The sequence below is a fragment of the Podarcis pityusensis genome (assembly GCF_964106645.2).
Source record: "Podarcis pityusensis genome assembly, chromosome: 17".
Classification (NCBI taxonomy): Eukaryota; Metazoa; Chordata; class Lepidosauria; order Squamata; family Lacertidae; genus Podarcis; species Podarcis pityusensis.
Window position 1 is genome coordinate 5,005,672 of NC_138042.1, and position 23,961 is coordinate 5,029,632.

The 23,961-nt window shown below is 47.1% G+C and overlaps 1 protein-coding gene across 5 annotated transcripts in view; it reads right to left on the reverse strand.

Annotated features, from left to right (window-relative positions):
* MAGIX (MAGI family member, X-linked) overlaps positions 1-21,458 on the reverse strand; it is a 35,930-nt gene extending 14,472 nt beyond the window's left edge. Inside the window, exons 1-5 of one of the 5 annotated variants that reach the window (XM_080988127.1) lie at positions 21,225-21,458; positions 16,088-16,263; positions 15,885-15,961; positions 11,453-11,998; positions 5,999-6,328 (exon numbers count right to left, since the gene is read on the reverse strand). In XM_080988127.1, the coding sequence (XP_080844253.1) occupies positions 5,999-6,328; positions 11,453-11,998; positions 15,885-15,961; positions 16,088-16,152 (1,018 nt within the window). In that variant the 5' untranslated portion in view covers positions 16,153-16,263; positions 21,225-21,458. Of the gene's footprint in view, positions 1-5,998; positions 6,329-11,452; positions 11,999-15,884; positions 15,962-16,087; positions 16,264-18,863; positions 19,059-20,427; positions 20,551-21,224 lie in introns of those variants that run through there. The other 4 variants (XM_080988128.1, XM_080988126.1, XM_080988129.1 and 1 more) reach the window with 4 other exon arrangements.
* Between the last annotated feature and the right edge of the window lie 2,503 nt (positions 21,459-23,961).

Here is a 23,961-nt window from a genome sequence, read left to right on the forward strand (position 1 = left end):
AGTGAACAAAATCAGGATAGCTGGAACACTATCTAGTTTAAAGGGAGATAAAAGTTAAAATGTGTTTCAGGAACAAAAAATATTATTTGTTTTCTTAAATTGCCCACTCAGAGTAGACTAAAATGTATGTGCCATTCTTAAGTACAAAATGAAAGCGGCTTAAAAAGCTGTGTTTTCCAAGGAACTACAGCAGGGGTCAGCAAACTTGACCTTGTGGGTGGCCGGACTGTATTTTGAAGGGGGGGGGGGGAAGAACAAATTCCTATGCCCCACAAATAACCCAGAGGTGCATTTTAAATAAAAGCACACGTTCTACTCATCTAAAAACATGCTGATATCTGGAACGTTCGTGGGCCGGATTTAGAAGGCGATTGGGCCGGATCCGGCCCCCAGGCTTTAGTTTGCCTACCCATGAACTACAGGATTGGTATGGACTGTGACTCACATCATGAGTGTGGGGCTTCAAAAACAGGCAGTGGGAGCACACAGGATGTGGAGTATGGAAAGGTGAACATACCTGTAGTTCTTCTCTCCCCAAAATACTGAGAACAAGAGCTGCCTTTGAAACAAAAACAAGCATGTTCCAAAAATGTGCTTCCCCTTTCCACATACCCTGCCCTGGGTGTTGTTCCAGTCAATGTTTACTTGCCAGAACCTGAAAATTTAACTCAGTGCTAGGGCTCTCTCACAAGCAGACACACTTATGTTATGGAATCATAGAACTGAAGAGTTGCAGAGTTGGAAGGGACCCTGGCGGTCATCTAGACCAACCCCTGCAATACAGAAATCTCAGCTAAAGCCATTCAACCTCTGCTTAAAAACCAAGGAAAGAGAGTCCATCACTTCCCAAGGGAGACAATTCCACTGTCAAACAGCTCTTACTATCAGAAAGATAGATAGAGCTATCTCCTTTCTTGTAACTCAAATCCATTGGTTTCGTGTCCTTAATTCACGTAAGTATATGCATGTACACACACACACAACCTAAGACACAGTCTCTCTCTCTCTCTCTTGTCTTCAGTACAAACTCCATACAACCTTTAAACACTAAAGGGATTCTTCAGGATGGTTCCGGCTGCTTTCTCATCCACACAACAGGTGATGCTGATGAACTTTGCCAACAGAAAGTGGACGAGACCCAAGTTCACATCAAAGCCATGTTCTGCTGAACAATGTAGCTTTAATGATAGAAGTCAGAAATGCTATGGGCACCCTGCCCACAACTCCCCCCTCGGAAAAGCTTTCAGCCTCACCTGGCCTCTAGCATATCCTCCATTCTTAGGTGGGTTCACATAACATCCTCACTGGCTCTTCAGCTTCACCCCCCACCCCCCCAAAATTAGTTGACTTGCCTGAACTAGAAAGACCAAAGGGCTTTCGCAAGGCTGAAGTCGTGACTCCGGTTCGTTACAGATAAACATCACCCATACACACACATTTGCAATTTGAACAATATCCAACCACCCCAACATGCCCAATTCCTTCCTCTCCCGCACAATAAACACCCCGATCTTACCCGTATAAGTAGAGAGCCCCCTTTTCCCCCCTTTGGCAAGACGGACTAAATCACTTTTAAGTATTCCTCCCCGCTGCGCACCCCCGCCACACTTTCTACAAGGTAACACTTCCCTCCCGTCCTTCGACTACAAAGCAGAAAGCGGCGGCAGGAGTTAGGTATTTACGCTTGAGGTCCTGGATATGGCGCAGGAAGGTTTGGACTTGCTCAAACATTTTCAGGGTAGATGCAGGAGGGAAGCGGCCAGGTCCAGGGGGAGAGTGGGGAGTGGGTTAAAATCCACAGCCGCCCTCCCACCCCAAGGCTGCGCCTGCTTTTCCAGCAACCCTTCCCCACCCCTCTCCTCTGCCCCCTTCACAGGAATTTCTCCGCACAAGGCTTTGCCTGATAAGCCAAGGGCTTTTGGGGGTGGGGGCGGAGTGGCTGAAGCTTAACCTGTTCAGAGCCACGAGGGACATTTTGTTCCCTGGGCGTACAATGAGAGTTCCTGGTTACGCCACTTACAACAGTTCCTGCTCCAGTTTCCCCAAGCGCAAGGCAGTGTGAGAGACAGGTGCTTCTTCAAAAGCAGCAGAAGCTGCCATTTCCCCATCAAGAACTGTGGAGGAGAGAACCCTGCCTTTATTCTATGCAGACAGGAGACAAAAATGTATGTCTATACTGTTGCATAAGCTTTTATATCAGTTTCTGGGAGTTGTAAGGAAGGTGCCTGACAATCCTTAGCTATCTGATCCCAGCACCCAAGAGCTGGAGTTCTCCAAGTTCCGCGGGGAAAAGGAATGGATGTCAAAATCAGTCCATCAAAGGGTTTTGTGGCACCTTAAAGACAAACAGGCTCATTTGTCAGGTGCATCCATAACACGCTGGAAAATGGCACCAGTTTTAAAATCTGTAACATATATATGCCCAACGGGGATGGCAAACCAGGAGTTACGCCCCCATGGTAAAAGGTAAAGGGACCCCTGACCATTAGGTCCAGTCTTGGCCGACTCTGGGGTTGCGGCGGTCATCTTGCTTTACTGGCTGAGGGAGCCGACGTTTGTCCGCAGACAGTTTTTCTGGATCATGTGGCCAGCAGACAGATTTTCTGGGTCATGTGGCCAGCATGACTAAGCCGCTTCTGGCGAACCAGAGCAGCACACGGAAATCCCGTTTACCTTCCCACCGGAGCGGTACCTATTTATCTACTTGCACTGGTGTGCTTTCGAACTGCTAGGTTGGCAGGAGCAGGGACTGAGCAATGGGAGCTCACCCCGTCGCGGGGATTCGAACCACCGACCTTCTGATAGGCTCTGTGGTTTAACCCACAGTGCCACCCGCGTCCCACACCCACGTGGACGCAGACATTAACAAGTTGTAGTTATATATTGGTGTCAACGTTGGCAAGTGAGAGATCCCTTGCCACACTTTTGTTCAGCAGAAGCTTCATATTCTGCTTTGTGGGTGACTCTTTGCACTGTCCTATTTTGAATAAATTACCGTATTTTTCGTTCTATAGGGCGCACCGGCCCATAGGACGCACCTCGTTTTTTTGGGGGGGGGGGAAATGAATAAAAAAAATATATTCCCCCCCCGCGGCTGCCGCCCCAAGCCTCGCGTGCTCGGCGGGACCTCCTGCCGGGCGCGCAAGGCTTGCAGACACTCCCCCGAAGCACGGGGAGCCCTCCGGAGGGCTCCCCGTGCTTCGGGCGACAGGCTGCCGCCCCAAGCCTCGCGCGCTCGGCGGGACCTCCTGCCGGGTGCGCAAGGCTTGCGGACACTCGCCAGGGCTGCAGGCTGCTGCCTGCAAGCCTTGTGAGCCCGCGGGAACTCCCACCGGGCTTGCAAGGCTTGCGGATAGTTTCCTGAAGCCTGGAGAGCGAGAGGGGTCGGTGCGCACCGATGCCTCTCGCTCTCTAGGCTTCAGTGAAAGCCTGCATTCGCTCCATAGGACGCACACACATTTCCCCTTCATTTTTGGAGGGGAAAAAGTGCGTCCTATGGAGCGAAAAATACGGTATCCAATAAATTTTAGTTTTCAGACCTTATCCACATGTTCACATAAGTAGCTCCTTTATAGGAGTGCAGGAAGCCGCTGCCTCATACTGTGTCAGTATTGTCTACACTGATTGGCCGCAGCTCCAGGGTTTCAGACCTGGAGACGGCCAGGATTGACCCTGGCAGCTTCTGCAGGTAAAGCCAATTCTCTACCACTGAACTCTGACCCTTTCCTTTTTATGGGCATCATTAAAAGCCTAAATCCCTCCATAGCCCTGCTAGGCTTCCAATGTAATGTATGATGTAGTTTCGATGAGGGGCATGATCCTTAAATGCTCAGGAAGATCTAAAGAAAGGGTGTATGAAACAGTCCACAGAATCCATAGCATCTGACACTGTAGCTGTACAGCTTTCTGAAACTGAATAGCAGGGAAATTTGGAAAGGCACAGGCTGTGTCTGCTGACCCACAAATCAAAGGGGAGCTTGGAAGTTTCCACTGAATAGGGATTCTATTCAGTGCATAAAGGACCTCTGACAGTGAAGTCTAGTCACAACGACTCTGGGGTTGCGGCGCTCATCCCGCTTTACTGGCTGAGGGACCTGGCATTTGTCCGCAGACAGTTTTTCTGGGTCATGTGGCAAGCATGACTAAGCCACTTCTGGTGAAACCAGAGCAGCGCATGGAAACGCCGTTTACCTTCCCGCTGGAGCGGTACCTATTTATCTACTTGCACTTTGACGTGCTTTCGAACTGCTAGGTTGGCAGGAGCTGGGACCAAGCAACAGGAGCTCACCCCATCACAGGGATTCGAACTGCCGACCTTCCGATTGGCAAGCCCTAGGCTCAGTAGTTTAGACCACAGCACCACCCACGTCCCTTCATTCACTGTTTTCTGTTCAGCCTTTTACCATCGATCACTGTACAATATCTTTTAGATGGGACCCTGTTTTAACCCCCCTTTCTACCCAGCTAGACTGATGGCAACGAGGAGAAGGCCCTTTGCAGCACAGACGGCTCTGAATGGCACTCCCTCCCAAAGACTTGCTGTGTTTTAACTTTCAGTCTGATTCAGAGGGGGGCAGCTTTTTATTTCAGCTGGCTTTCGAAGCAAGAGAGAGTGAGGATGGCTGATTTCAATTTGAGGTGACGTGGTTGTGCTGCTTTTAGGTTATTTAATTTTCTTTAGCATGCTGCCTTTAAGCAGCTGAATTTGACATGGAATTTTGCGATCTTGTGTTCTCCCATGTCTCTTGGCAGCAGCGGACCTCGGCGTCTCAAATTTCAATCGGCCTGACACCAACATCCGGTGCCCCACTGCCTCTTGCCTTCCGCTGGATGTCATAGCTGTGGTGCCCCAGCTCAGAAGCTCTGCACCCGGTGCACTCAAACCGGTCACACTGCCCTAGATTCGCCTTTGCTCTCGGCATGGTGAACCACCATGAGGGATTTGTAGAACACAGTGGGGTTAAAAAATAAAGATAAACGAGCAAACGAGCCATTTTTCTGATTCTGTATTAAAGCAATTATTTCAATGAATAGCCCATTAAGACATGCCACTCAGATATGCAGAACCCATTTGAAGCAGACTGAATGCAAAATTTGGAATGGGGGGGCGGCGGCAGTGGTAGGCACAAACTATTCCTCAGAAGAGATAGGTCCATTATGGTGAATGGGGTCCCACCAACATGTGTCTGCCCTCAGCAAGCCCCCACCTGCCTGCCTTCTTTCTTACAGTCACCCCAGAGAGTGGCTCTGCCAGTCTACATCCTCCTTTTTAGGTGGAATCTACACACATATAGTGGGACACGGGTGGCACTGTGGGTTAAACCACTGAGCCTAGGACTTGCCAATCAGAAGGTCAGCGGTTCGAATCCTTGCGACGGGGTGAGCTCCCGTTGCTCGGTCCCTGCTCCTGCCAACCTAGCAGTTCGAAAGCACATCAAAGTGCAAGTAGATGAATACTTCCTCTAGCGGGAAGGTAAACGGCATTTCCGTGCCCTGCTCTGGTTCGCCAGAAGTGGCTTAGTCATGCTGGCCACATGACCCAGAAGCTGTACGCTGGCTCCCTCGGCCAATAAAATGAGATGAGCGCCGCAACCCCAGAGTCGGCCACGACTGGACCTAATGGTCAGGGTGCCCTTTAACTTTTTTACACACATATAAAAACCGTTCTGAAAATGCTTTTTTTCTAAAAGTGTTTTTAAAAATACATTGAATTTTCTATAAGGCTCACCATCGCCATCTAGTGTCACATTGTATATTGCGCTTCAGACACACTTAAAGCGTTTTATTTGCAGCTGTATATCTGAGTCTTTCGTCTCAGTGTTGCCTTTGTGGAACTCAGTGGGGAAGAGGATGGGGCCAAAGTCAGAATGAGTTGGCTCTGCCTGTCATTGGCTCTGGCTCCACCTACTGTTTGGGCTCCTCCCCTTCCACCCAATGGGCACCCGCCACCACTGCTCTTCCCTGCTGCAAGGGGGTGTGCCTTTTCCCACAGCCTCACCTGCTCTCACAGCTCCACTTCCATCTGTTGCTATGGCGACGCCGCTGTTGCATCCATGGTCTTCTTTGGGGCCATCCACACCTCCTGTGGGCTCCCCAGCCCCTCCCGCTGGCCGGGGCCTCCTCAGCCTTTGGGAACAACGAGCAGGACACACAAGTACATCCCGGGGCTCGGGGCCCACAAAACTGGTCACAGCCAAAGTGTCAGCCGGGGGAGCTCCCCAAGTGTTAGGAGTATCTCGGGAAACTCCTTTGTTGTGGCAAGAATCAGGCAAGAGGTGTTCTCGTCTGAAAGAGCAGTTTTCCTGGGGATGTCTCCGGGAATGATGACCTGCAGGGACAAGAAGGTAGGGTTGAGTAGGTCTGAATTGACACCAGACCCCGTCACATACCACAATGATCTCTCTGGGGTTTGAAGTGCTTAGCAAGCCCTCACCTCAAGTCTGTACAGTGGTACCTCTAGTTACAGACTCGATCTGTTCCGGGGTGCTCTTTGCACCCCGAAAAGTCTGCAACTAGAGCATCGCTTCTGCACATGCATGTGGCGCAATAGAGCGCTTATGTGCACGCATGAGGTGATACATGCAGAGTGCTTCTGCGCATGCGCGCACACATTCGTATCCTGAAAAAATGCAACCGGAGACTGACGTAACAAGAGGTACAACTGTATATCCACTTCTAGCTATCAGAATCTCATCCTATTTCTGATAATTCACATTTGTTTCAGTTACAGGTGTTTTGTGTGTGTAACTGCTCTGTCCATTTGGCAAATTGCTAGGAAAAAACAGGTCATGGCTTTCAACAATGCAACTAAGCATGACATTCATTTTGTAAGAGGTAGCGTCTTTCTGTTGCAGCTGAAATGAATTTGCACCTCTAAAATTATCCTGTGTGAAGTTTGACAGGCAATAGTTCCTTTATTACATTTATAGCCTATGTTTCTTCAATTAAGGTGGGATCTATATGGATCCCAGGTGGCCTGCCATCCACGTACTGACTGTGGATCTGCAGGCAAATCACAGATTGCATGGTGGCTAAACAGTCACAAACAAGGGACTCTAGGATGTTTAAGGACTGTTGCCTCCCTGACTGCATGTGTTGAATCCTGACAAGACTTTTGATGTGAGTAAACCTTGTATTTTTCTTGTTTACTAAATGGTCTGAGAGTGATTTCTTTCTTAACAGGGAAACATAAAAGAGGAAAAAGATAATCCAAGCCTGCCTAGAGCTTCCTTGGATATCATAATTGTTCTAGAAGGTTATGCAACCTTGTCCTAATAGCTTCTAGAGATAAGCTGTGCACGGATGGTGATTTTAACTCTGCTAAAATAGATATTTGCATGCTCACAAAAATGAAAAAAGGAAGGGTAGTTATTAAATAGAATATCCTCTCCTACTCATCTAAATCCATCTAACACTGACCAGACCCAGGCCTGCCTCAGCAAAGTTTATGACTTCGTGCCTGTTCAGATCACAGCCCTCTGCATGTGTGCACGTTCACTGAATATTTGATATTCCACATTAGCGTTCATCATCCAGTGATCTTTTCAGTAGCTGTCAGACTTACAGTATCCGTCAGTATTTGGCAGCTGACATGCAGGAAGAGACAGCGCTTTGACAGTATCTTACATGTACCAATCAATATCTGACAGTATCTAACAGTTGGTGTGCAGTGGCATTTAATACATTTTGTACTAAAATAATTCATTTATTTACCCAATCATGGAAAAAATCCCACCCTTCAATAGGTTAAAAAAAACACATACACGCTAAGCAAAACAGTTAAATTGCAAATGTTGATGTAAAAAATTGAGTTTGAAATTCAAATGTTGATGGGGGGGGGGAATCAGATGTTGAAGTCAGCATTTTTAGATTTGTTGAACTTCAGTTAAGAAAAAAAGATTTCGCACTGCTTTCTGTCTAATCAGATGATGATGATGGTTTTTTGTTTTTTTGCCCAGCAAATTCTCATTGGTCTTGCTGCACATCTTTCTTTCAAGGTGCTACTTTGGGGCTGTCTCATTTCCTGAGCATTTACCCAAGGGCACTGCTTTATACCTGGGAAAATGTGACCCTCCTTCAGAAATCACTATTGGTTGTGATTGTGATTAGTGCATGGAATGAGATGGTGCAAGTGCCACAGGCAAGATGTTTATTTATTTCCCACATCTATGCCCCACCTTTCCCACAAACCTGTGAGGTCAACACTCACAATCAAATTAAGATGGCTTACAATCAAATATTGGATCTGAACTCTGCTGCATGTATACACAAATAAAGCATTTTTATAGCACCTACACAGAGAATATCTCTGCGAGCATTACAGCATGCTGGTACTATATTGTTATTCCTATGCTAAGATGGTGTTTGAGGCTAAGGGCCTCATACTTTCTAAACCACAGACTGCAAGTGCAGGATTTACATGGCAGCTTCCTGCTATAAATACGGCAAACGTGAATCATAATAGATGTGCCTACTTAAACACTCCAATAACAAATCCTTAACAGACCAAATCCTGGACATTAAATTGCAACATAAACCAAGCGCATTTTGGCACAAAGGTCTTCATCAATGGCCAAATATGATATCAAAACAAAAAAGTAAACATAGCAAATCTATAAAATAAAATAAAAAATTCATGAAACCAGCACTTCAATAATAATAATAATAATAATAATAATAATAATAATAATAATACCGCGTACCTAACCACCTGCCCTGCCCCATCCCGATCGGCTTATGGCTTGTGTTGAAAAATAGGGTACACAGGATTTGGCCTAAGAAGGATTTATGACTGGAATGTTTGTATATGCGATCCCTCTTTATTGTAAGAAAGCATTCTGATTCCCCCCTTCACTCTGTGTATAAAGGTTTGGGGTTCTTTTTTTTTGTTAAAGATCATTCGGTTGTTTGTAGGGCAAGCTCAACCATTTGATGGAGTGAGGTGAATGTCTCAGGAAGTATATTTCGAGAGAATTTAACATTGCGTTCTTCTGATCGTTCCGTCACTGCTATCGTTCCGTCAGCTTGCAAATGAAACCATCTCCACTCATTATCTCCTAATGTATTATCATTGCATTTTTATCTTTAACTTAGCTTGCCTTGGGTATTATACACTTTGACTTGGAGGGGTGGGGGGTGCAGTGGGAAGGGCGCCATTTGCTGCTATGCTTTGGGAAGCAACATGTTTTGGGTCAGCCATGGTTTTTCACACTTAAACAACCGTATACCTGGTTGAGAGTCCTGAGTAACAGGTCTTTCAACCCAGTGTATCTGCTATCAACATCTGCCATGAATTTGCTACTGGGGGAGGGGAGAAAGGAGATAATACTGTGGCACTCACACCCTCAAACATTTATCCAATTAAAATAGGGATGTCCCATTCCATAATGATAATTTTACTATTTATACCCCACACATCTTACTGGGTTGCTCCAGCCATTCTGGGTGGCTTCCAACATATATAAAAACACCATAGAGCATTAAACATTAAGAAAACTTCCCTATACAGGATTGCCTTCAGATGGTTCAGGAGTCGGATAGCTCCATACCCTGCAAGATTTCTCCAGTGAAAATAGGGACGTTCTAAGGAAAAGGGACTCGGGTGGTGCTGTGGTCTAAACCACTGAGCCTAGGGCTTGCCGATCAGAAGGTTGGCGGTTCGAATCCCCACGACGGGGTGAGCTCCTGCTGCTCAGTCCCAGCTCCTGCCAACCTAGCAGTTCAAAAGCACTCCAAAAAGTGCAAGTAGATAAATAGGTACCATTCCGGCGGGAAGGTAAACGGCGCTTCTGTGCGCTGCTCTGGTTTCGCCAGAAGCGGCTGGCCAGATAACCCGGAAGCTGTCTGCGGACAAACGCCGGCTCCCTCGGCCTGAAAGCGAGAGGAACACCGCAATCCCAGAGCCATTCGCGACTGGACTTAACTGTCAGGGGTCCTTTACCTTTACCTTTTTAAGGAAAAGTGGGTCATTCTGGGATCAATTTAGAAACCGGGACAACTTCTCTAAATCAAGGACTTCCCTGGAAAATAGGGACACTTGGAGAATCAGTGCCATATAAAGTGTGCATCTGCTCTGCCCCATCCCATGGTTTCGTGACTACAGGTCCAGTTTGAACTGAGACACCCTGGTCTCACGGCTACCACTGAAGTCACTTGACAACACCAGCTTATTATTATCATTAGCACCATTATCTCAGACATTTCCGTGATTTCTTTTTTTTTTAAATTAATACAACTATTTGTTTATTTTAACCATTTATTTGAGGACTATCTACTGCCTCTTCTGCGACAGGGGCTTTGAATTCTATCCTGCTGTCACACACCATCCAATGACCCGAAATGCTGCTCCCTGGCTGCTGCAGCCAAGTTAGCCATAAAGGCAAACTCAGAACCCGCCTCTTTTGCTGAAGGAGCAGCGCCTGTCTCAGCGAGGCAAAAATCTTAGAGGAAGAGCCACGGCCTCTCTTCCTGGCGGAGGGGCACAAAGACACCTGGGGGGGGGGGACGGGGACGTCTGCTGCACTTTTGAGGACATGCCTGAGCACCTCAACCAGCAGCAGAGGGCAGGGCAGACATTCATAGATGAGTGCCTTGCTTCTAATCCCTTTCCGTTGTCCTGCGAGTTGTTTTTAATAATAATAATAATAATAATAAATTTATACCCCACCCATCTGGCTGGGTTTCCCAGCCACTCTGGGCGGCTTCCAACAAAACACTAAAATACAATAACCTATTAAACTTTAAAAGCTTCCCTAAACAGGGCTGCCTTCAGATGTCTTCTAAAAGTTTGGTAGTTATTTTTCCCTTTGACATCTGGTGGGAGGACGTTCCACAGGGTGGGTGCCACTACCGAGAAGGCCCTCTGTCTGGTTCCCTGTAATGGCTTCTCGCAGCGAGGGAACTGCCAGAAGACCCTCAGCACTGGACCTCAGTGTCCGGGCAGAACAATGGAGGTGGAGACGCTCCTTCAGGTATACTGGACCGAGGCTGTTTAGGGCTTTAAAGGTCAGCACCAACACTTTGAATTGTGCTCGGAAACGTACTGGGAGCCAGTTTAGGTCTTTCAAGACCAGTGTTATGTGGTCTTGGCGGCCGCTCCCAGTCACCAGTCTAGCTGCCGCATTCTGGATTAGTTGTAGTTTCCGGGTCACCTTCAAAGGTAGCCCCACAGAGAGCGCATTGCAGTAGTCCAAGCGAGAGATAACTGGAGCATGCACCACTCTGGCGAGACAGTCTGATTTTTTTATCGATTTCCAATGGGTTACAAGCACGGCATTGCTATAGGAATTGGCAAACCAAGATAATCCTGGCGAACCCTTGGCCATTCATGCTCTAATGTTGCGAAGCAAGATGCCCAGCAGGTTGATAAGATGAGGGAGGATGGTGGGAAACTTGAACCTGCCCAGGGCTGTGGAAAAACCTTGTGGTGGCCCTGCCTTCTGTCATGGCTCACCTTTCCTTTCCACCAGAAGGATCACATCTCCTGTCCGCGTATGTTCCTGCAAGACACTCTCCACTTCTCCCGGGCTCAGGTCCCGCACGTCAGCCCCGTTCACCTTTGCAATGACATCCCCTTCCTCCAGCAAGGGGCATCGCTGTCGGTCCCAGATCTTCACGACCCGAGCCCCCGGCCTGCCCCCACTGAGAGACCCCACTCCAAACCACGGGCCAGAGGGGCTGCAGGGCAAGGGCACTGGGGTGAGGCGGCTGCAGGGTGGCCCCCGGTGGAGGTGCCGTTCGGCATGTTCCTCTTCATCGCCCAGGCAGGCTTTGGTGCAACAGCGGACGCTGAGTCCACGGGTCCTGCGGGATGGGGGTGGGCCAGCTTCTTGGCCGCAAGCTGGACCCCTGGGGACAGTGGGGCTGGGGGGCACAGCCCCGTACGTTGGCGGAGGGCGTCGGGACAGGAGAGGCTCCCCATCAGAAAGGCAGGAGCAAGGTGACTGGCGATGGGTATATTGCAGGATGCAGTTCCCGTCCACCACTACTACGACATTCACTGAAAAGGTGGAAGGAAAATAAAAGACAGGCAGCAAGACAGTACCTTTCAGAGCCAAGATTAGGGCTTAAAAATTTTTTCCGCCATACAAAATCTCTTCCAGATTCTGCAGAAATCTAGTCAAATATTCATTTGCCAAACAAGTCACCCGATATTTGATATCTGCATTTGACGTCCTATGATATTTGACGCTGCTTGGTATTATTTGGAACTAGGTGACATGTAATGGTATTTAGTACTTCATTTAATAACTGGCATGCAACATTTTTAATTTTTTTTAGTAGTCAATAATATTTAACAGCTAATAAGCAATGGGATTTAGTATTTGATGGTTGGCAAGCAATAGTATTTAGTATCTGATTGTATTTGGTAAGTGACATGTAATGGTATTTAGTATTTAATAACATTTGATAGATGGCATGCTGTGGTGTTTAGTATTTGACAGCTGACGGCTTATGTGGTTTCGTTTTTCTTTATAGTATATTATGGATGTATGTCATGAGCGGCTTTAATAATCTAGTGGAGCTGGTTTTAACGAAGTATATGTGTGTAAATAAACAAAGAAATGCCTGCCAAAAGCACCAAGAGATGCCAGCAAATCTAAACAGTTCTAATTCAGAGGCACAATGTCACATTCCAAATGCACATGTAAAAATGGTGAAATTGGAAATTTCAGTGAATTTCAAATACCCATTTCAGCTCTAGGCAAGATGAGGCATTGCTATGGAATGCAAGGCCATAAACTCGTTATAAACTAGCCATTCATACATTTAGAAGGACTAATATTCTGGAATCGTCTGCTTGGAGCAGTTGCAGGAGCCAAGATACCCATTGACTGCAAAACAGAATTGGATACATTGGTAACAGGTATATCATGATTTCCTATTCCGATATTTAATTGGGGCCCTTTGGGTTCAGAGAAGTTCTCCCCTTGCCACAAAGACCTTGGACATTTTTAATCCTTCCTCAGGAATATCAGACATGACCACAGATGAAGATGAGGTGTTGTGATTTTCCCCTGGGGGTAGGCTTGAGGGCACTGGTTTGGGATTGCAACACATTGCCGTATTTGTGGCTGCGAAGGAACTGTTCTAGGTAATCCTAAATAATGTGGAATGTACCATATTTTTTGCTCTATAAGACTCACTTTTTCCCTCCTAAAAAGTAAGGGGAAATGTGTGTGCGTCTTATGGAGCGAATGCAGGCTGCACAGCTATCACAGAAGCCAGAACAGCAAGAGGGATTGCTGCTTTCACTGCGCAGCGATCCCTCTTGCTGTTCTGGCTTCTGAGATTCAGAATATTTTTTTTCTTGTTTTCCGCCTCCAAAAACTTGTGGTCTGGTGCGTCTTATAGAGCGAAAAATACGGTAGTTGTGCTGTGTTGTAATAAACAGATATGATTCTTCTACACAGGAGTGCCAGCTTGGCCCTGCCACCATGGGTGCCCAAGGCTGTGGGTGCCATGCAGTGTGCATGGCCTTGGGACTGATATTTGGGGGTGCCCAGTCCCTTCATGGGGAATTTTGTGGGTGCTTGGGCACTTTGGGGCCCCAGGGAGTTGGCACCTATGCTTCTACAGAATGGTTCCCAGGCTGTTCTCTTTCATTAAAACAGACCGTCTTGACCAGGCATAGGCAAACTCGGCCCTCCAGATGTTTTGGGACTACAACTCCCATCATCCCTAGCTAACAGGACCAGTGATCAGAGATGATGGGAATTGTAGTCTCAAAACATCTGGAGAGCCGAGTTCACCTATGCCTGGTCTTGACTCTACTGCCAGAAAAATATTTTTTAAGTCAAAAAGCATGGGTTTTATCCCACAAGACGAAACTTTCAATGTTTCAGGCCTCTCTCTCTTTTTGCCTGTGTTACAGGAGAGAGGCTGCCATTCTGGCCATTACATTTGGGGTGTACAAACTTTGCAAAGGCAGGAGAAACCGCCATAGCTCACGTTGTAGCATGTGCAATGGGCACATGTTCTTAAGAAAGCCCTACAGTGCTTCGTTTGGTGAAGCTGGGCAGGAACGGCAGCGCTACATTCTGGAACATACTGCAAAGTTCAGCCATGGCACAGCCTTGTGCACAAGTCCACAAAATGTCTCCCTAGCCTGCCTGTCATATCTGATGTCCAAAGGGTTGGTGGACGTTTGAAGCACATTCTTTCCCTCAAAGAATTCTGGGAATAGCTTGTTAAGGGTTGCTGGGAACTGTAACTCCTGTGAGGTTAAACTAGAGGGCCCAGAATTATTGGAGAAAAAGAACCTGCCATGGATGTGCTTTAAAAGTGTGTGCACAGTCTTTTCTAAAGGCTTCAGGGAATTCTTGTTCGCCACAGGCAACCTGTTATTTACAAGCCTGCTTCAACTGGAGGAGAGTAGGTTCTCCTGCTAGCATGACTTGATGGTGGCATTCACACAAACTCTAACTCAGGGATCAGCAACAGGAAACACAGGGAACAAATCTCCATCCCCTGAAATCCACTTTACTTCTGGTTCCCAGCGTAGGCCCTGATGTTCTCCCAAGCTGAGAGGCAGGTGAGGGATTCTAAGTCCTTCCTTTCAGCTTGGGCAGCAGAAGTGGCTTTGGCAGTGCTCTTCCTTAAATCACCTCAGCTCCTCATCATCACATGCAAGCCAAGATACAAGGAAATGGTAAAGAGAAGGCCCTCAAGCAGAGGTACTCAGCCTTTGCGGGGACAGGGACCCGAAATCCGAGAAATGGTTGTGGGCACCTCAGACATACCCATTTCACAGAAGAAAAACTGGCAGTGCTTAGACTCCTCCCCCCCAAAAAAACCTGCAACCCCCCCTCAGAACAAATAAAACACGCAGAGGGGGAAAACAAGCGATAACCCCCCCCCCAAAGAAACCCAAAAGAATCAAAAACAAAACAAAGCTCACTCCTCGATTTAAAATAAATTAGGAGGACCAAGTTCCAAGAGAGCATTTTGTTTCTCACACACAGGTCCTACTTTGCAGACCCGGGTTCGAAAGGAAGAGCTCTACCAAAGCCTGCAAGGTGGAGGGAATAGAGTCCTTTGCCTCCATCTTGGTTTGAGTGGGAATTAGGCCCCATCTGCACTATCACATTCAAAGCAGTATCACATACCCTCCAACATTTCTCTGATGAAAATAGGGACATCCCATCCATTATGAAATTTTTACTATTTATACCCCACACATCTGACTGGGTTGCCCCAGATACTCTGGGCAGCTTCCAACATATATAAAAACATAATAAAACATCAAACATTTAAAAAATCCTTCCCTATACAGGATTGCCTTCAGATGGTTCGGGGGCTGGAAAACTCCATAACCTCCAACATTTCTCCAATGAAAATAGGGACATCCTAAGGAAAAGTGGGATATTCTGGGATCAAATCGGAAACTGGGACAGCTTCTCTAAATCAGGGATGTCCCTGGAAAATAGACACTTGGGAGGGTCTGGCATCATATTACTTCAAACAATCATGGCTTCCCACAAAGAACCCTGCGAGTTGTAGTTTGCTAAGAGTGTTGAGAAATTTTAGGAGATTCCTATTCCCCTCAAAGAGCAACAAATTCCAGAGTTTCCTGCAAAGGAGGGATTGACTGTTAACCCACTCTGATAATTATATCTCTGTGAGGGGAATAATGGTCTCCTAGCAACAATCAGCACCCTTAAGAAAGTGCAGTTTCCAGGTTACTTTGGAGGAAGCCATTACTGTTTAAAGTGCTATAATGTTGCTTTAAATATACAATGCAGATGGGGTCTTAGAGAGTCAATATTGCTGACCATTCTGCACTTACTGGGCTGAAAAGGACCCCATTAAAATCAATTGCCAATTGCAACCCCCACTGTAGGGTCTCCTACTTATAACAACACCCAAACTCCCTCCACACTTACCTCCTGCAGCTGGGGTGGTCTCTGTTGCAGGAATACGAGCCTCACAAGTCACCTGGGGGCTTTGTCTTGTGCTGCAGCTTTTGGAAGGGGGACAACAACGAGAGGTGAGTATTTCTCAGGAAGGCAGACTCCTCCATTCCCTTGCTCCCCACTTCAGTTGATCAGCCCTCTCAGGCGGAGGACGAGTAGCGCATTGGACTGACCTGATGCCACAGGGCTCGATCCTCTCTGAACCCCAGTCGTGGACATGGGGGCCAGCACCCCCCATGACTGCCCCACAGTCAGCGCAGCCAGGGATCTCACTTCGGGGACCCAAGCTCAGTCCCCCACATCCAACAGGGGAGCTTCGTAGGGTCCCCAGAGGTTGCCTCACTTTGTCCTGCGCAGAGACACAAATGTTGACATACAGCTCAGTTTCCAGGATGCTTTGTGCATTGACTAAGTTTTTACTCAGACTAGACCCACTGATATAAATGTGATTGAGGCGCCTTAACCCCAATAGGCCTGCTTAGCTGAAAACCACCCAGTGAGAGCCATAACATCAGAGGGCGGGGAACCTTTTTCAGCTGGAGGGCCACCTTCCCTTTGGTACAATCTCCGAGGGGCCGCACGTCGGTTGTGTGGAGGGCCAGAGGCAAAAATGGGCAGAGCGATGAGTATAAATTCCACCTTTGGAAGTTGCAAGCAAGGGTCGTTCGACAAAAAGCACTCAAGGAGGATGTGAAGAAAGGTCACCAAGCGGTGTGGCTAGGGAAAGATGGTGTGGCGTGGAGTCCCCATGGCCCAGAGAGCGTTGAAAGGCCCCATGAAAGAGAGGTTCTGGCTAGTCCAGCTTCAAATGGGTGCTTGTGGCAACACCTTCTCCTGACCGTCAAGTGCTTGACTCTCCCGCCTTGAGTTTTGCTCTTGTTTGTGCAACCACAGAAAAGCAGGGGGAAGAGGGGGCTTCTCAAGCCCCTGGCAGGCTGCCCTATAAAGCAGGTGGTCTGTGCCTAGCCTGGTGACACACACTCTCCTGAACGAATCCCCTTAGTGCCCTAAGGGAATATGAGGAGGTTCTTGCCCTGGCCTCTTCCTTCAGAGAAGTGAAAGGTATGGCTTATTTGTTTGTTTGCAACATTTACAAGGTTATCACCAAGAAAACTGGGATCTAGATAGCCGAAGAACACAAAAAAGAAATCATATCAGATTGGTATTGTTACATTACCTTATATCGCAAATATAAACAATTACAAACGAAACCTGAAATTACTCCGCTCAGTAAAATAAACCCAATTGTAAAGCGTTTCAGGAAAAACGAATCAAACCATGAAAAAGAAAATGTACATGGAAGGGCTTATTGAAAAGGGGAGAAGCTTTCTTGTCCATGGGTGAGGGCTTTTTAACAAAGCAGGGGAAGTGCTTTAGCCTATTTGCTTCCTCTTTGCTTTGCTGCCTGCTGGCCTTGTGGAGCAAGCAGTGGCCCTGTCCGTGGAGCAGTTTTTGGAAAGTGGGTGTGAAGCGTAGGAGCCACTCTTTTGCTGCTCTGCTTGTTTTGTTTTGCTCTCTGCCAGCCACATGAAGTGGTAAGTCAGCAGCTACTTTAAAAAAATGTGTGGGGTGTGTGTCAAGGGCAAGCATGGCAACTGCCTGTTGGCTCATTTTGCTGCCTGTCAGCCATGTGGCAGGCAGCTGCCTGATGGTCGTTTTGAAAAGGTGGGGTTGCAGGAAGAAATGAAACCCATTGTTGCTACCTTTGTTTTGTTTGCTGCCACATGCAGCAGACACAGTGTTAGAAACTCAGATATATAAGGTAGGTGCCAAATGTCTCCTTAAATCAAGGTTGTAGCTGCCAAAACAGAATGTCTAGTTGCCATTTGGGGGCAAGGCGGCTCTGAAGTCTTATTTTTCAAATGATGGTCTGACTGTGATTATCAGTTAAACATCTGGCTAGTTCAGATGACAATCTTGAGCTCGGTTAAGAGCTTTGAGCACTTAAAGAAGAAAAGTTAATTGATCCAATGACAGTTCACATATATATCAGCTTTTCCCAACCCCTTTTTCTTAACAGTGACTGCTCCTACACAGGCTGCACAGTAAAAGTGTTTTTTCCCCAGAAAATCATTCCGATTGTGCAGATAAAATATAACGGATAGAATTTGACAGGATGGGGTATTAGTGTGCGAAAACAGTCCAGATCCAAGGATCTCCGACAGTGGAGATGTCAGGCGCCATTCTGGCACCCAGGAATCTTCACTTGGTTCCAATGGCCAATAGTCAGGTGTGAAATACACCTGGCACCTGGCTAATTTTGAACACTGAGCAGGCAGCAACCAGAGAAGAGCATCAGTTGAATAGAAGGGTAAGGAGGAGATGTGGAAATCCTTTTTTGTTTATGTTGCATGTCATACAGCAGGAATTGTTCCAAAGCTGTTGGTGCGGGAAGGCACTATTATCTCATTTTTCTTATATTTCCCCAAGTTGTTTTGGGGGTGGGGCAAATTGTAGAGGCATTATCACTATTACTGCTTCAGAGGTTTTGAGACCACCTCATCGAACCTCCCCACAAAAAACCCAGAACGACTGTTCATGAAATAGCCGGTGTTGTCAAATCGCCCTGTAAACAAATCAGGATGAATGCTCAATAAACAGGGTATTTGGAAGTGCCCTGTGAAAAGTGTGGCACAGCTGAGTACACACAATCTCACTTTCCCCCTCTCTACGCATTAAAATAACATCTGAAAGGGGCCGAACAATCAGCAGAGTCAAGTGGGAAACTTTTGTCAGGACTGGACTGCTCTCTCACTGAAAAAAATTTCTCAACCCTGCACACTGAAAGCTAGCATGTCAGGGAGAAGCCAATATTCCAATGGATAAGTTTTTTGTGTGAAGGGAGTTGGAAGGGAGTATTTAAAATGGTAAAAGTACCTATAGTATGAGAGACAAAACATGCTGTCTTTTATACAATATGACAATAATATTTTCTGAATGGCTTACTACCTCTTTTTGAATCATCCTAGAGTATGTTCAGTAGTAGATGGCATCTTTGGTTAGATCACCTTCTGAGAGAGCTCGTGTGTGGCCATGAGACAAAGCCCTGATCCCAGAAATATTTTGCTCAGGTGTCACCTCTGCCATAAAACACAGTTAAGTACCACCCCACTGGCAATATGAGAAGAATAACAACACTATTTTACTGGACAAGCCTGTTGTAAGGATTACTGAGAATGCATGGGAATTATTCATAGGCTAAGTAATATTATTATATTTATAAGATTAAACCTATTGTTGAACCACTAAGACTGGACCATTTGAAATTTAAATGCCCATTTTGAATCCCCATAAAGTAGAGCTGTATGAACTACCCTGCAGAATGCTTGCTGAAGAGTTATGTGTTACTAGAAAGCCTGCCTGAGGCCAGAGTATGCTTGATGCAAAATGCGCATTAAACCTCCACATAGCTGATTCATGTAAAACAACAATAACACGCAAATTCACTTCTTTTCTGTCTCTAGAACCCCTGGGATAATATCTGCACTGATACCTGATTTCTAAGATTCTCTCTGAGGTTCTGACAGCAAATACTGCAGTATCTTGAATGTTATCAGTTTTACAGTGATTCTAAAATCACAAATCTCTTTCTTTAGTGACAACTACAACAATCAGTTCCAACATTGCATCTAATAATATTTTGTCTCAACATGCATGTCTTCTCACCAGTGCTGTGCTCCATCTGACATTTTACTGGCTAATCACCTATGTATACCACCTCCCAAGAATCCTGGGAAACGTAGTTCGCCCCTCACAGAGCTACAATTCCCAGTACCCTTGGAATAACAACAGTTCCCATGGTTTTTTGGGTGTGTGCGATTTAAATGCACTTCAAATGTATGGCGAGAGCTCAGAGAGAAAGACCATCTCTTGCAGACCACCCCAGTGCATTCAGATTTCATCCTCTTGAGTCATATATCATCATGCGAAGGGCAAAGGATCACTGGTCCCTTTTCAGAACTGAGGCAATTGTTTGGGGGAAGGGGAGAGGGGAGAAAGAGTTTTACTACTGGGTCCTGGGACCTCTGCAAAAGGAAGGGGTTCCTGTCAGAATTTATAAGGGGAACACTCTAGAAAGCAGTCCGATCCCAGGAGACCCAAGGAAAGGAAACACTCTGAGCAGTAGAAAACAGAGATTGGGTTTAGCACCTAACTAGTCACGACGCGGGTGGCGCTGTGGGTTAAACCACAGAGCCTAGGACTTGCCGATCAGAAGGTCGGCGGTTCGAATCCCCGCGACGAGGTGAGCTCCCGTTGCTCGGTCCCTGCTCCTGCCAACCTAGCAGTTCGAAAGCACATCAAAAGTGCAAGTAGATAAATAGGTACCACTCCGGCGGGAAGGTAAACGGTGTTTCCGTGCGCTGCTCTGGTTCGCCAGAAGTGGCTCAGTCATGCTGGCCACATGACCCGGAAGCTGTACGCTGGTTCCCTCAGCCAATAAAGCGAGATGAGCGCCGCAACCCCAGAGTCGGCCACGACTGGACCTAATGGTCAGGGGTCCCTTTACCTTTACCTTTAGTCAGGTGGAAGGATGGAAACAGGGAGCAAAGGCTCTGCTGAAAAATCACAGCCCTTCTCTTTCCCTTGTTCCAGGATCAGCAGTTAAAGAATCCTAGGATATGGAGTGGGAAATCCTGGCATTACTCCGTGTCAGGATCTGCTCCTTACCTGGGTGAAGGCCATGCTCCTGGAGTAAAGGTCCAGGCTAATCCCACCCCCACTCTGCACCCAAAGCTGTCTGCCTAGTTAACCCCCTTTGTTGGGGTTGCGGCAGGTACTAAGCAGGTGGTTTCGTGGGGGTGGGGGGTTGCTGCCACTGAACCCGCTGCCGGAAAGTGCCCTGTCACTTCCACTCAGCACCCAACGAGTCACCCGTCTCCTCGCTGGCCTGTCACAGCCTTCTCTGCTCGTCCCCAGCACCCCTCCCCGGCCCGGCTGTCAGGTCCTATCCATCTCTTGACATCATCCACTCACCTGCCCCCGCCTCCCCGCCCCCCCCTCTCATCCCTTCCCTCTCCTCCTTTCCTCCCATCAGCAGCCACCCCCATCCAGCCCATCTCCATCCATCACCTCCCCGCAGGCAGCCACCTGGTTCTCCCCCCTCCCCCCCAACCAACTTTAACCCACTGCACTACAGGCCGGCTACTTATCTTCTCCTCGTCCTCCCGCTACCCCTTCCCTCCCCACCCCTGCAGGGTAGACCCGGGAATCCTATTAGAAGGGCTGATCCTCCATCCATCATCGCCATGCTGGGGGAAGAGAAGCGAGGAGGAGGAGGAGGAGGAAGAGGAGGGGGCGCCCTTTCCTTACCTCTGTGGATGCCCCCGCCGCCAGCGCTGTTCCGGCTCGCAGCAGCCCCCGGCCTCGGCTCCCCTAACCTCCCAGGCGGGCCCCGCCAAGCAGCGGTAGCAGAAGCAGCAGCAGCCAGAGCCAAGGAGGTTAGGAGCAACCTTGGATGCTGATGCTGCCCGAAATAGCAGCAGTTAGCAAGAGGAGGGACCATGGGCCGTTGCCAAGGCAACGCGAATTGCTACCCTCCTTCTCCTCCTGCCCGGCAGAAAGTGATGCGGAGGGCGGGGGGGGCGGGGGAGAGAGAGAGACAGACAGAGACGCTGGCCAATGGCAGAGCGCAGCAGTGGATAATCCGCAAGGCTGTGGGACAGGCGCCCCGCCCCCGCACCCTGCGCGCATCCCTCCCCGTCGCTGCAGCGCGTCTTCTCGCCTCTAGGGGCGCATCGTGAGCAGCGGCCTCGGGTTGCAAACACTTTCTTGGGTACGAGCACGAATTAATTTCCTGCTTCCCAGACTCGCGTTGCGTGCGTTGGTTTGTGATGCTTTGTGATGCTTGGTGGAAGTAAAGGACAGGAACGGTCAGACCAATATTTATATTTGCAGCTATGACGGCAGGGTTATTATTATTTTTCCCCCAATTTTTTTAAATTGATTTTCACAAAATTATAAACAAACAAACAAACATAAATCATAACCTTATTAAAATTACACTTATTAACATTGTTAAGTGACTTCCTCGCTTCCCCTTGGTGGAATTTCAATGTGTATCCTTTTAACGGTTTTCCAAATCAGAGTTCTTATAAACTTAATTATTTAACATCCTTATATCTTTTCAATTCTAAATTAAACATACGGTATTAATTCATCACTTAACTTATATAAAATGCTAAGCCAATCTAATACCTTCAAACTATTTCCAATTAGTTTAACTTAACAACTTTAACTAAATAATCATTAAATTTTGTCCATTCTTCCTGATACTCCTCCTCCTTCTGGTCACGGACTCTTCCGGTTAGGTCGGCTAGCTCTGAAAAATCCATCATCTTCATCTGCCATTCTTCCACAGTTGGTAATTCTTGCGTTTTCCACTTTTTAGCTCGTAAAATTCGAGCAGCAGTTGTGACATACAAAAATAATTTAACATCTTTCACGGCGGCAAGGTTATTGATGGCCAAAAATTGGAAAAGCAGCAGCGTCCCAACTAAAACAGACTGGCTATCTAAAATGACAGAATACTTCCATATTGCCAAACTAACAGGGAGGATAAGAGGAGATACAAAAAGTGAATAAGGAGTGGGCTATCTTTAAGGAATACATCAAAATTTATGTGGGAAAAGTAGAATTTCTGACAGATACTGAGTGAATCCAGAAAATGATTAGAGTGGAAGGAGAGTAAAGTTAAGATAAAAGAAGAGATTAAAGAAATAATGAAATGCGTTTAACCTAGTTGGAAAAATAAAGTAGTGTAACAAGAATGGCTGGAAGTCAAGTCACTTGGTGGGTGTTCGTATGTTGTAGGCATGTTGATATGTATGGTATAGGTAGGTATAGGTATAGGTATAGGTATGAGAAATGTAGGTGTGTTTTATGTTATGAAAATTAGTGTGTTGTGTACGTGTGTTGTGTAAATGTGTATGTATGTGTTTTATATGTCAATAAAATATATATATAAAATTTTTTTTAAGGAAGTAAAGGACAGGGGTTGGCACTATGGTTGTTCACCCAAGTAAAAAAAAAAGCGCTCCTTTTTCTTCAAGAGCCATTTGAAAGAAGAAGCTTTTTCTCGGGTGAGCAGCGCGGCACCACCACCACATTCCCAATACCAGCCCTTTGTTTCCACCATGCACACCTCCGCCATCTTTGGGGCAGGTGCTGCCAGGGGTGCCAGACCTCCAGGGCTGACCCGGTCTCCAGGAGGCAGGTGTGGGGCTTGAAGATCTAGGTGGGTGAGAGCACCTTCAAACAAGCATTGTTACTGATTCAGAAGTCTGTGCGCGCAGCTTGCAAGCTATTCATCCTGGCAGGCAGGAGCTGACTCCAAGTTATAGCTCCGACTGTGGAGTCATGGAGTGGTGCTTACTGATTCCACTTCTCAATTTTAAACCTCTGCAGGAGTTCTCTCACCAAAAAGCACTTGCCCCTGGATCTTGGCATCCAGTAAATTCTCCTTTTTTATACTCAATTTCTTCTTGTCACAACCGACAACAATCCTGGTAAGGGAGCACCATGTATGTCTTCTTGAGCTCCTTGGAGGAAAGGTAGAATTATTATAAATGTAAAAGATGCCTGCTTCTTGGGGGGAAAGCAATGACAAACCTAGACAGCATCTTAAAAAGCAGAGACATCACCTTGCCAACAAAGGTTCGTATAGTTAAAGCTATGGTTTTCCCAGTAGTGATGTATGGAAGTGAGAGCTGGACCATAAAGAAGGCTGATCGCCGAAGAATTGATGCTTTTGAATTCTGGTGCTGGAGGAGACTCTTGAGAGTCCCATGGACTGCAAGAAGATCAAACCTATCCATTCTGAAGGAAATCAGCCCTGAGTGCTCACTGGAAGGACAGATCCTGAAGCTAAGACTCTAATACTTTGGCCACCTCATGAGAAGAGAAGACTCCCTGGAAAAGACCCTGATGTTGGGAAAGATGGAGGGCACAAGGAGAAGGGGACGACAGAGGACGAGATGGCTGGACAGTGTTCTCAAAGCTACCAGCATGAGTTTGATCAAGCTGTGGGAGGCAGTGGAAGACAGGAGTG